The sequence below is a fragment of the Thermobia domestica genome, chromosome 7 (assembly GCF_964235325.1).
Source record: "Thermobia domestica chromosome 7, izTheDome1.hap1.1, whole genome shotgun sequence".
NCBI classification, from domain to species: Eukaryota; Metazoa; Arthropoda; class Insecta; order Zygentoma; family Lepismatidae; genus Thermobia; species Thermobia domestica.
Window position 1 is genome coordinate 294,934,244 of NC_137460.1, and position 14,663 is coordinate 294,948,906.

At 36.3% G+C, this 14,663-nt stretch overlaps 1 protein-coding gene across 1 annotated transcript in view; it reads left to right on the plus strand.

Annotated features, from left to right (window-relative positions):
* The window catches only part of LOC145691066 (uncharacterized), a 48,095-nt gene that overhangs the window by 21,024 nt on the left and 12,408 nt on the right, over positions 1 to 14,663 (plus strand). Inside the window, exon 2 of the mRNA XM_081766723.1 lies at positions 3,324 to 3,802. Coding sequence (XP_081622849.1) covers positions 3,351 to 3,802 — 452 coding nt within the window. The 5' untranslated portion in view covers positions 3,324 to 3,350. The remainder of the gene's footprint in view (positions 1 to 3,323; positions 3,803 to 14,663) is intronic.

A 14,663-nucleotide genomic window follows, 5' to 3' on the forward strand; every position in this document is an offset into this window, starting at 1 on the left:
AGGAATGAGTGACAGAAGCAAGGATAGCATCATTTACTGATAGCTTCAAGGTTAAATATTCATGGAATCTTTAACAATGCCATCACTAGCGGATTTACACTATTTTAATGACCGTAGTTCCAGTTGCAGCAGAACTTTCTTCATGCGAGTAAGTTCTGGGATGAGCTCGCCATAAAAGAAAGAGTGAGATGATTGAAGTCGATCAAGTCATTGTGTGATGGGCTCCACACAATTCAAGTATTCGTCAGAGGCGTAGCTAGAGATTTTAGCGCCCGGAGCGAAGTGGAATTCGCCACCCCTGTACACTCACCTTACCAAGCTTTTCCTTTTCCTTTTCTGCTTTTATTACATATAAGAGAAGCAGCTTTTGTTGTTGCACTACGCTGAATTTTTATCAACCTGCTTGGACTGGCCATTGCAACAGCCAAAAATGATCATTTTGTATTCTTTTACAAATAAGACTTGTTTTCAAGAGGCTTATTTTGGACTTTTTTTTTTTTTTTGTTAACTTGACAAAAGTATTTTTGGTTGTATACAAATACACTTGGGAAACAGTATGGATATCTACAACTCTTACAACGTTTCAAACTATCGATAAGAAATGAAATTTCAATACTTTAGAAACTGCTTTTAAAATGTTTGAAATGAGTGAGAGCATTAATTTCCAGTAATAATTGTAAACTTTTGCAATTTTATTCTGTATGTGACCTCACAAGTAACATTTTAATTTCGATTCACTTACGGTAAGAAATACTTATTTTGTTAAATGTAACAGAAAATCAAAAAAAGCCTTCTTTGCGAATTTCTTAATGTTGACCCAGAGAAGTGAAGAATTTGGCTACTTACATATGTTTGAAATTATAGAAATTAATTTTTTAATGAATTAAAAGTTCTGAATTTAAGGTTACTTATTATTAATTTAATTAACACATTAAAAACACACTAACACTCCCATATATATATATATAGTGTTCGAAGTGAAAAAGAGCAGAGGCGGTATGTTTTATTACGATGTTGACTCGACACACCGCTATCTAAAACGTTGAAATACAATGATGGCATGTTTCCTAAAAGATTGCATTTATACTTATATAATGGCTCAAAACCATACGAGAATTTTTCGTAGTTACGGATGAGGTATAGGGAGACTTTATTCCCGCCCGCAACTTTCTGCGAATGATAAACCAAATATCCCCTTATGTTGTATTATAGAGAATTAACACACGAAAATACTCTAAAACAGTTATATATATATATATATATATATATATATATATATATATATATATATATATATATATATATATATATATAGATATAGATATAGATATAGATATATAGATATATATAACAATTTTTTAAACAATCTTCCGCGGGTAAACTCACGGACTCCCCACTCGACTGAGGTATTCCAGATCCCCGGAAGGTTCTTATGCAGTTATTTGAAAGACGCAAAAATACGTTTTAATGAAAGTATGTTAACTTCATCAGATTAATATTCTTGACGTACCACACAATAATCGAACACTTAAGCAAAATAAAATATTTTTGATTGCATAAACCCAATTTTTTTTTCACGTGAATACTGAACTCAGGTAGATACAAAAGAAGTCCCGATGAACTCACAACAATACTTTCCGATTTCAGTTTAAACGAGTCGCCTCAATACACTGCCTTTCATTTGGATTGGGCTATGACATTTCTTGCTGTCGTGTGACTTTTATCTGCAACCAGTGGCGTATTTGTAGAGAACTTCCGCCCTAACAGCTCAGGATGTGCTAGGCATGTGCCATTTAGGTGTCCCATCTACTTTTTAGGTACCCGACACTTGGTACATATGGTATTCATGTGCTAAGCATGTACTTCAGCTACCTGAGTTTAAGGTGCTTGTTACACCTAATTGATATTTGCAAATATGTACTACAAATATAGCATTTATATACTTGGCTCAGTTTCGCACTGTGATAGTCATTTATTTTTATGTCGTCACTTGGGACATGTCATGTTCTAGGTACGTCCTTTAGGTACATACTATTTCAGATACTCCAACAGCACAAGATGTACTAGGCATGCTACATTTAGGTGTTCTAAATTCATCTCCCACATTTGATGCATTTGCTGTTTCTTTTTCTAAGCGATTGTATACTAGAATATGTCCCAAGTGACGACATAAAAACAAATGACTATCACAGTGCGAAACTGAGCCAGAATCTTATTATTCCTCTTGTTCAGCTTCATTTTTCATATTCCCGCGCAAACAACAACTTGCGTCTGTGTATTCACTCTTCTCATTTCCATACCTTCATTCTCACTGTCGTGATTAATCCGATTTGGTAGAAAAGCAAACTCATCACCATCAAAACGCTGAACATGTGCGTTTTTGATATTGAAAACGCTCCTGCGTGCACTATTGCACTATTAGTCATTACTGGACACCTTGTAGTGTATATCACATGGTCATTACAAAATCATATATAATAATTTTCTTTAAGTAAGACTAATAACTTCTTATCAGTCTCCTTGAAATGTTTGGATTGCGAGCGGTGCGAACAAGAAAATTTTTAACATCTATTCCTGTGCAAACCGGCAACAATATTAATTTAATAGGGCGCCAATACTTTTTTCGAAGTGACGCATGTTTACTCATTTTTAATACTTTTTCTTTCATCTTGCTCGTTCGGCGCCCTCTTGCTATCAGCGCCCAGGCCGACCTTTGCTACGGCTCTGATATTCGTCGAGAAATTCCAACTTGTTATCTTTAAAAGTAGGAATTCCCAGTGCAAGGCATGCATCATTTAACTTACTTTTTACGTTTTGAAGCTTCATTCAACTATCAAAATAAGAATTCCACCTTGTACGACAAGGTATTGTGGGACACACGACAACAATATCTTTGAAAACTTCGCATGATTTCGGGGATTTCAACTGCAAGTTTCGCAACAGCAAGCAATCTATAATGGTGCCTCCACTTAATGTTTATAACAGCTAGTTTCTAGTATACTCTATGCAGGTTGGTAAAGTGCGTAATATTTTATTGCCAATATGAGACCTATTTTGTATTTTGCATATTATGGAAAATAACAAAAATACACCATAAAACCTATTTAAAATATAAAATACAAAATAGTTTTTGAAAAGGTATTTAAAATATAAAATACAAAATGGCATTTTGTAGTTTAAATAGGTATTTGAAATACATTAATTTGAAATAGGTCCCAGCACTGGATAATAACAGTCGTATGTAAGGCTTACAAGAATATCGTAATTATAATATTGCATTGTACTAATGTTAGGCCTATAATATATTTTTAAATTGTTTTCAGGTAGCATACAATCAGTGTCAGGTAACTATGAGTGACACGGGTGCAAATAAACTCATTAGTGAGATTGAAGTGATTACGCTTACAATGGTCTCTGCAACTGCAGACGATACTGTTAGTGACGACGATGATTCCGACTCCTCTTTTGTTTCTGACTATATTTCAACGCCTTTTATGGTGGAGAAAATTGAAACATTATCAGTGGAAAATGGTGTCCCTAATTGGAATAAATTAGGATCTATTGGCGAACCTGAAGTCAGGGAGGAAACAATAGAAGAGGTTGTGAATAATGCTGATTCATCATTTTCTTCTGAAGCACAAAATTATAATGTGGACGTTAGTGATTTCAAAGGTTTTCAAGAAAGAGAAGAAGAGACTTCACTGTTTCAATCGAATGATAGTGGTTTTCTTTCGTGGTTCTCTCAAACATCATGGTCAGAAGACGATAATTTGAATGGAAAACAGCAAACTTCTAGAAAACGGTTTGTCAAGCTATTATTTTAGTTCTTATATATATATATATATATATAGATAGATAGATAGATAGATAGGTATAGATATAGATATAGGGAGAGAGAGATCGTACCACATTTGTAGCCATATTGCACAGGATAAGGCAAAAGTCCAGCACCATTCTTTTATTTTTGAAAAGGCTTGAAGAAAGATAAGGACACTTTGGATCTGGGTAATTGGGGTGGGTGTGCACCAGGTGGTGCCGTATGCTCTCATGGCGATCATCTTATTTTTTCCGTCATTTTGAATTCAGGTCCAATATTTCAAATGAAAAGGGGAGCATGCGTCACAGATTTTAGGTTAGAACTTCACCACAAATAAAAATCTCAAGTTATTTTTCACCTAACTTTAATTAGTAATCAAATGTGACGTAAACATTGCATGTAGGATGCTACAAGATACTCTCTATGAGTTCCCCGTACTGTGCTACACATAATGCAAGACTTTTTTTTCTAGTCATGACGCACACGTAGTAAGACTTCCGGCGTCACAGAATCACAAGCCTGTCTGATTCATTCGGAAATCGGATATCAGCGATTTTTTCATAATAAGCAAGTGCTTTGAGATGGCCCCACAGCTAAGAATCTAATGGTGTCAGATCGGGCGAACGGGATGGCCACTCAATTAGCCCTCGACGACCAATCCAGTGACCCGGAAACTGCGTCCAACCATTTCCTGGCACATAATGCATAGTGAGGAGCCGCACCATCTTGCTAAGAAAAGGTAGGGAAGTCACCTTCTGGGTTGAGCAGTGATGGAAACACTTGTTCCGCCAGAATGTCAAGATATCTGTCGCCATTTAGGTTCCCATGGATGAAGAAAGGCCCGATGATATAAGTGTTCCATATCCCATACCATACCATAACCTTTTCCGCACCAATTACGCTCGAGGCATCTGTCCATACTGGGTTTATATCTGACCAATAACGGTGATTCTGTTTATTAAGCTCACCGTTCATATGGAACAGAGTCTCATCACCAAACAACACACTAAGAGAAAACGTGGGATTCTCGTTACACTTCATCACAACCTACTCTGCAAATTGCATTCTCTTATCTAGGTCATCCTCCGTTAGGTATTGCTACCGTTGGAGTTTGTATGGGTGCCACTTGTGTGCAAAACACGGTGTATCGATCTCTGACTTACACCTGAAAGTGCAGTTAAACGTCTGGTACTGCGTTTCGGGATTTTCACCAAGAATGCTACAACAGCCGTTGTTGTTCCCTCATCTGTTGCAGTCCTTGGGATTCCATTGCCTTGTTTCTCGTGCACAAATCCAGAAACATGAAATTTCTGCAAAATGCGTGACACTGTTGTATGTGCAATGTTGTCCCTCTTTAAAATCCGGGCATTGAAGTCACCAGTGATGGCTCTGGCACTGTGTTCCCCGCTGATAAGAACAATTACACTCCTTTCTTGATGGGTGAGAGTCATGTTACATCTTAAGAGACAAATCAAAACCCATTACATGATGCAATATGCAACGTTTACTTTACAAAATTCCATTACTAATTAAAGTTAGGTAAAAAGAATAAATAACTTCAGATTCGTATTTCTGGTGAAATTCTAGCCTAAAATCGTGTTTCCCATTCCCCCTTTCCATTTGAAATATTGGACTTGAAATCAAAATGGCAGATTGCAAGATGACCGTCTTTTTTTTTTTTTTTTTTTGCGCATGAGGGTACGTCTCTGCTGATTCAGTGCTCTCAAGGTCAAATTCTGTCTTATCCTGTTTGCACCACGTTGTAAGTAATTGTAAACTATGTGCAACATTTTCTTGAATTTGTAATGTTTTTTAGCACTTTTCTGTGCACCACTTGGATAAACACGTTTTGTCTCCTAGACATCAATCACACAAATAACAACAGCAACGGTGATTTTACACTGGGCCTTAAGACTTAGCGTCGCTCTGCAATAACGAAACTTGGAAAACAATGAAACACGACTAGATCATTTGTTTATACCTAGGTAGTTATCTTTGCCATCCCTCCCCCCCCCCACCTGTACTAACGATTGTCGCGGTTTTGTGATCAGCTTTTTACTGTAACTTGAAAGAAACCAAATTGGAAAGAGGTTGGCTGGACGGAAAAGGAAATCTCAGTCAGTGTTTACAATCAGCTGTTAACGTTCTTTTCCGCTTTATCATGAACACAATGCAAATCAGCGAAATCATTTTTACTTTCCAACATAAGTTGCAATTTAATATAGAAAGGAGTCCCCCCCCCAAAAAAAAAACACCTAAGTTGCAATAGTAACCTTAAATTTCACAATTATTATTTCTTTCACATAGGAAATAAGTAAAATAAGTATTCAGGTTAGCAGGGGCTACTGGAATTAGGGGCAACAAAATCAGAAAAGAATGTTACCAAAACTGCTAGTAATCTAGAATTTCACAATAATTATTTCGTATACATAAGAAATGAATAACATAATATAAGTATTAAGAACCGAGTATTAAACTGCTTTAACTGGGCCTCGTGGGCTTAGGAACCCCCAAAACGAAGAAAAATGTTATGAAAGTTACTAGTAATCTAGAATTTCACCGCAGTGATTATTTCTTACACATAACAAATGGCCCTATAGGCTTGGGAAGGGGGGGGGGGAAAGAAAAGTTACTAAAATTGTTGGCAATTTTAACATTGACAATATATTTTTTTTCCGCACAGATAAGAAGTGAATAAAAATATAAGTATTCACTACTGAGTAATAAATGGATTTAGCAAAGTCTCTGGGGTTGGGGGCCCCAGAAACAGAAAAGAACACTACTAAAATTGTTGGCAATTTTAAAATTGACGACGATTTTGTCTCGCACATAAGAAATTAATAATAAAATATAAGTATTCAGTACCCTACTGAGTAATTAACAGGCTCAACGGAGCCCAGCTGCATTGCACCGCCCATTGTTATTGCACTGATATCCATAGCTGTAGTCCATACTTACTGTAAAAAAAAAAATAAGTAAAATAAATATTACATTTCGCCTTCGTTTTCACCTACAGTAAAAAAAATAATCTTAAGGAAAGTTAGGAATCAATTGCTTGACTCAAACTAACTCACCTTTCAAAAAATTTCTCGTGATCACGAGATATTTTAATTTTGAAAATTGCATTTTGGCAAGGCGGACAGGGATCACAACTATGTAGTTGAATTCTTCACTTTCTCTTCCTTAAGACTAGTGTAAAAGTTTAAAATTTGTTTACCTGCTTTATATAATAATAAATGTAACTTAGGTTTTAAAACAATTAATAATTTGACGTAAATTTTTATAGAAGTATTGTCATAATCTTTGTTATAATCACAAACAAAATACATAAAATGATTTAGAGAATGTGCTGTCACCTATGAAACATCTTGTAACTGCCAGATGCGAAACGTGCAGCAACTAACTATTACATTTATAGTCAGAAATGGAATTTCGGACACTTTTCCACTTTCTTTCTGATAACCCGTTAACAAGCTGTCATAATCTACGGAACTATAAACACAGTATGAAGCAGTGTTGCCAAACGTTTGGAGTATTATTTAGTTTCTCACCTAAATCATTTGGTTGTGACTCTGGCTTACTTGGTAGTGATCAGTGTTGGCTAAGTTACTTGTAAAAATGTAACGCGTTACAAGTTACTTTACTTCCTCTTAAAATGTAACGCGTTACTTGCCCCCAAAAAGTAACTGTTACTTTACTGCGAAAGTAACGCGTTACTTTTAGTTCCAAAACTTTAAAAATGTGAAAAAAAAATATGATTTCAATTTTCCGTACTACTATTACTACCACTAATTATTATTATTATTATTATTATTATTATTATTATTATTATTATTATTATTATTATTATTATTATTATTATTATTATTATTATTACTGCACGTTCTGAATCGCTTTATGTAAATGCAAGGATAAATTTTTACTTGATATATGAACATTTTCATATAATGTAACATTGATGCCATAGGGGAGATCGTTGTACCAAGAGCATAGTGTACCTTAAGCCATTTCCAATATCTCGGAAGGTGGTGCTTTCTGGTGATCCAACACTGAAGTACAGTTTTCTTCGATGTGCAATTGTCCACCAGTGCGAGTCTGGATGTGTATCAGAAAGTGTTGTTTATGTGAGGAGAGAAAAATAATTTTCTACGGTCAAAGTAAAATTTTCAATGTTAAGTTGAATGATTGTCGACTGCGAATAAATAGACTAGGATTAATTTGAATATTTTCATCGGATGCCTCGTCCATTGGTAAGTAAAATATTGGTGAAGTTCTGAATCTTAGCTGTATTGTAGCGTTTAGGTAGCCATCTTTTTTGAAACGTAGATGCTCATGTACCTTGGGCCAAAGCTACGTCGTGTACCATGGGCCAAATTGATCGTGGTTCAAGGTACAAGAGGTTATAAGATACTTTCTTTTTTTTAATTTCAGGAAGACTTGTTGCCACAAAGATGCCCCGTAGCATATCTGGAAAGAAGAGAGATCCTGTGGATCTAAATCCTTTCGAAATGCGCTTGAAGCTATTTATTCCAATGATCCAAATAAGAAGATATCCTATAGAGAAGCATCGAAAGTGTTTAATGTAAGCCGTTCTACTCTTACCCGACATTTACATAAATTTAAAAACAGTAAAGAGAAAGAGTTCAAATATAAAGTGAATTATGCAACGAAGAAAGTTTTTACAGAAGCCGAAGAAGAAAGTCTTGTAAATTATATTCAAACTATTGCGAGAATGCAATACGGGCTAAATAAGAACGTGTTAGAGTACTTGCATATAAATTTGCTAAAGCGAATGAGAAGTATCCAGCAATATGGGAAGAAAATCAAATAGCCGGAGAAGAACGATTGCGTGCGTTTCTTAAAAGACATTGCACAAAACTTTCGATAAGGAAACCCGAAGCAACTAGCCTAAGTCGGGCTACCAGCTTTAATCGCCATAATGTTCAATGCTTTTTTACCAACATCAAAGACGTTCACAATAGATTTGGTCCCATTCCTCCTGAGAAGATTTGGAACTTAGATGAAACTGGGCTCAGCACTGTCCAATGACAGACCAAAATAGTTGCCCACAAAGGTGTCAAGCAGGTCGGTTGTGCAACATCAGGAGAAAGAGGTAACCTGGTCACTATGATCACGGCCGTCAATGCAGTTGGAAATTCAATTCCACCAATGTTAATTTTCCCCCGGGTACAGTTCAAGGACAGAATGTTATTTGGCAGTCCCCCAGGAAGTATTGGAGCCGCCAGTGTATCAGGATGGTCCAGTGAAGAAACCTTTCTGAAGTTTTTTGATCATTTTCTTACCTTCGTCAACTGTTCAAAAGAAAACAGGATTTTGTTAATTTTAGACAATCATGAAACTCTTCTTTCTCCAGAATGTTAAAATAAGGCTTCAGCTGCTGGTGTAGTGATGGTAACATTCACACCACACACTTCTCATAAGTTACAACCTTCAGATATTTCTGTTTATGGGCCACTGAAGACATTTTACAATCAGGCTGTTGAGGAGTGGATGTATAACAATAAAGGGAACACATTTGATATATATACAGTTGCAGAGGCGCTGGGAATAGCATTTCCTAGAGCATTTACACCAATCAACATATTATCCGGTTTTCGTAAGTCAGGGATATATCCACTAGACAGAGGTGTTTTCAGTGACGACGATTTCCTGAGTTCATACGTTACAGATCAAGTTACAGAAACGCAGCCATCAGAAGAGGTTACAGTTGGTCTGGTGAATGAGAATGAGAAAATCGTGCACAAAGCTTTCAGTTCGAAATATTTGGATGAATCAACTGCTGGGACATCAAATGCACAAGACTACAATATTGAATCGGGTATACCTGAGGCCAACAATAGAAAATAACTTAGGAAAACTGTCACACCAGAAGAAATCCAGCCGTTTCCAAAGGCTCTTGAAAGAAAAGCCAATGTTACAAGCAAGAGAAGAAAAACTATGATAGCGACCGACACGCCCGAGAAACAGGCTATAAAGGAGCAAAAAGAGAAGAAACGCGTGAAGAAAAGAGCAAAATATGAAAAAATCAAAACTCTGTCAAAGTGGTCAGAAATTTAGGGGATATTTTCAAAACGAAGTCTGACAAATTTAGCAAGAAGAGCTCTAGTCATAAGACACACCATAGCGCGGAAAGAATGATGAAGAGAAGAAAAGCAATGGAGACACAATCATCATCGTCGTCATCATTAACATCATCTGAGAGTGAAGATGAATCTACATTTTCTCTTGTGCCTACAGATGATGAAGATAGTGCAGAGGAAGAATGCCTATATTGCTGCAGTTCAAAAGAGGCTGATTTTAGTGGAGAAAAGTGGTGCAGGTGCATTAAGTGTGGACGGTGGACTCACTATTTATGTGCTGGGGTAGCAGGTCATGAGTGGAAAACTTATGTTTGTGACTTTTGTACATCAAACTAAGGTAAACTTTGTTTTGTTTAATGTTCAAAGAAAACTTCGTTTCAAAAATATAATAAATAAATTAATGTGTTAACTATAAGTTCGTTAAATACATGTCGTGAGTGGTGAAACTTATGTTTGTGACTTTTGTACATCAAATTAAGGTAAACTTTGTTTTGTTTAATGTTCGAAGAAAAAACTTCGTTTGAAAAATATAATAAATAAATTAATGAGTTAACTATAAGTTCTTTAAATACATGTCGTGAGTGGTGAAATTTATGTTTGTGACTTTTGTACATCAAACTAAGGTAAATTAAGTTCAAAGAAAACTTTGTTTGAAAAATATAATAAACAACTTATTGTGTTAAATGCATTATTTTCTCTTCATTTAATCCTCTTTTTAGTGTGGCCCAAGGTACAGGACGGCTGTCCCAAGGTACATGAGCATATTGTACCATGATCCATTATGCAGAGTAATTTATATTTTGCTATGAAAATTTTGTAAGGTGTGATTTGCGATTACTTCCAAGGTAAATAGATTCAAGAAAGATTGGAGATTTAATTGATCTCGAAAAACTTGCATATATGATATTAGGAACGACATCATTTCAATTATTTTGAAAAGTGGCTCAAGGTACAACGATCTCCCCTACTGCGTTACTCGTAGGGATGAGCACGAGCGAGTTTCCTTTGACACTCGATTCGACTAGAAACAGACATCTTTGAGCTCGACCCGAGAACTCGACTCGAAAAATTCCTCCAACTGGACTCGAATTGGGGTCGAGTTTCGAGTCGACTCGAGCCAAATCCGGTGTGTGGTTTCGAGTACATTCTTCAAGTATATTACATAGACAGTATAATTATTATCAATGACATTACTACTATTACAATTTATACTATTATTATTAATTAATTAATTAATTAATTGATAAATTAATTATAACAACATTGTATATAAAAAAGATAGGCGGTTTGTATTTGAATACTAAAAAACTAGTTGATTTCCAACCTCGGTAGTTGTGAAGTCTAGGAGTCAAGGACATTGTTCACGAGCTTCTGAATTTAGGTTGAGGGTCTAGGTTGAGTATCCGGGCTCGAGCCAAACACTGTTAAAAGTTATAGGGCACTGGCCAAATATCTTCAAAACTGCTCGGCCCGGGTTTAGAATTGTCAACGACTCGAGGAGCTCGGCTCACAGCTCATTCACTATCGACCCGAACCGAGAAGTGAGCCTAGTCAACAGCTCCCGCAACCGACTCGGCTAGAGCCCTCGGTTCAGTTGAGCCGAACCGAGCAAATGGCTCATCCCTACCAAGCCAGCTCGAGCCGATGGTTCACCCCAACTGAGCCGGCTCGAGCCATCTTCTCAGTTGAGCCGAGCCGAGCTGAGCTTGTTATAAAAAATCTCTTGTGGTCTCGCTATCGAGACGAGACGAGATGCAAACAGTGTCCCCTCTCGTGAGCAACACTAAAGTATTCCATATTACTGTTTAGCTTACATTTCTCATGGCTTTCATTTTCCAGTGTAATCAGGCTATGATTTCAAGACGACTTAAAACGAACGAGCCATTTATCAAACTGGACTGGACTCGAAACTCGACGCGAAAAACTGAATCGGCTTGGAACTCGACTCGAGGATATTACTCTTGACTTGACTCGAAACTCGACTTGAATTTGAGTCGAGTCGAGTTTTAGCTTGACTCATGCTCATCCATATGCGTTAAAAAAAAATGGTTGTTTATTATTATTCTGCTAAACTAATTATATAATAATAGCAATGTTGTTATGTAAAATTATAAATAAAGAATATAGAGAAACATTACACTATTCTATAATCAACGGGACTCTATGATAAGCAAACTGTTCTGAAAGAACTCCAATATTACATACCATCAGCAAACTATTTTCTAGTAATAAAGTAGGCCTGCTCATCAGAACACAGTTTATTCATATTAACCTCTTACTGTAAATCGTTAATTATGGTACCCTAGTTGCTGATAAATATTTTCCGCCGGGGCACTTCAGACACTTTACTTTTAAATTCTGTCCACCATCATCCTTAGCTTTTAAGAAAAAAGTATTCTTTCAAATGTTCGAACGGTAAAATATTTTCGTTCCCCATCTTTATAAAAACAACACCAATCAAAGTAAAATAGAGTACCGCTATCATTGCACTCGTAGTTCACTCACTGAATGTATTGATTTGGAGCTGTCAAAATCTACGACAAAATCTTCCAGGTGCGTGCATTCAGTACACGTGATTTCCCTAAGGCTGTCATCTCCAAAAAACAGCAAGTGGCACTAGGAACTTATCTGTTTCTCTGTGTGTCTGTAACTGTCGGTCACTGACATACGTAATTCATGCTCGATTGTTTCATTCTGAGAAATTCACTTACAGGAAAGAAACATTTGTTTCCGAAAAAAGTATAAAAATATTATAGTTATTCATCCGAAATGTAACGCGTTACTAGAAAACGTTACTTAAAAAGTAACGCGTTACTTGCGTTACGTTACTTCCCAACACTGGTAGTGATTATGGTTTATTATTTGTAACTGTGACGTAATAATTGATGAAATGTTATAGTATTGGATAACGTGTCATGCGGTTGATTAACGCCCCCTGGTGTTTGAGTTTTGAAGTCGTTTGACGTGTCTGTGTTAGGCTTGCTATGCACTATCAGCTAAATCCTAGGAAATCTTTTACGATTTGTCCTAGAGTCAAAAATCTCAACGTGTATGGCATCAGATCGCAAGTCATTTCCTATGTTCTAAAAGATCTTATGAGATTTCTCTTATTTAAAGCACGCTCTATTCGGAAAGAAAATTCATAAGATTTCGATTTAAGGGATATCAGGTCAGAGAAAGTGAAAACAATTTTTTCCCGCCGCCAGCAAAGATACTATTTGCACATACAAGGATCATACATTTTTATATAATACAGAGCCAACGCTTTATCACAGCAGAAGGCACTGGAAAACATTGCTGGCCGAGTATGCGTTGTGAGACCTGGCACTTCTTCGGAGGATGTGAAACAAGAAAAATCTTCACGTGTACGGCACAAGAGGGTGGGATTTCCTACGAGATATGTAGTAACTTTTGTCCAAAGATAAATCCTACCAGTGGCGTAGGGAAGGGGTGGGATCCCACCCCAAAGAGTTCCGACAATGTATTTGGGTACTTTGATGTTCGTAATTTTTTCTCTCAGAAGAAACAGCAATTGCCTTTCATGTACTCTATTTCAAAACAAAATATGTCACTGAACAGTTCCTAGACAAGCTATGTTCGCCAACGTCGTCTTTATTCTTTAAAAATGTTTGCATTTTGGATGTATGGAAGTCAGGTTTTCCAGGAATCCCTGCTGTTCAAAGGGAAGGAAGGCAAGACAGCGAGGGCCTATATGCATACGGTAACCTTGTAGTTATTGTTCTACTGTGACGTAGATATGACCACATTTTTCACGTGTATTTTTTGACCAAAAGCCTTTGTAGACTGAGCCAGGCAATACTGAAAAGAATCATTTCCTTTCTAATCATAAAAGGAAATTCTAAAAAGAAATACTTTACTTTAGTTGAAGGGTTAAGAAGGAATGGGCATGTTTGAACCCAAGAAATTATTGACCTCGATAAAAGTAATAAAAAATTTGCCTGTCATCATCTATTTTGAATCATTCACCGCCGTTCCCAATAGGATTAACTACGTACAACAAGATACCTCGCTTTAATTACCACTCACTTCTAGCTGCAATTGATATAAAAAAAAAAAAAAAGCGGCGATCAATGGATTTCGGTAAATGCTGAGCAGCTAGTTTCCTTTACGTACAAGGAAAAAAAGAAAGAAAGGGATAAAAATAAAGATTTTCCTTTGTTGTTTTGACTTCATTTACATGGAAAATATTTGAGAAAAAAACTGTTAACAGGAAAGGGTGGAAAACAATAGTAAAAACTAGTAGAGTGCGACTATCTCACAGCAATCTCATGATGTCTGATCAATTAGAGCAGTTCAGAAGATTTGCATGAGTTAGACGTATTCAGGGTGTTGAAATAAGAACTTACTTTGCAATTACAAACTATCGCAAAACGTTTTACAAAAGTAGTTAAAACCAAAAAGAAAAAATTGTGTTAATTTTGGTCAAAATGTGCAAAAAATGAAAATGAAATGAAATCTTTGAGTTTTACGTCCCACGATTATGCCGACTAAGCTAAAGGAGATGGTGATGATGAGTAATGAATGGAATGGTGGAATGAAGAAAGTGGGAAGAAACGGGAGAACCCCGAGAAAACCCACGCACACGGTGATGAAAATGTGCAAGCAAAGAAACAAACAAACAAACAAAAAACAATGTAGAAAAATCTAAACAAGATACTAATTCAGAGAAAGACTCAAAAAACTCTGTAGAAAAGTGGCTAGAACTAAAAAAAAAAAGACGTTAG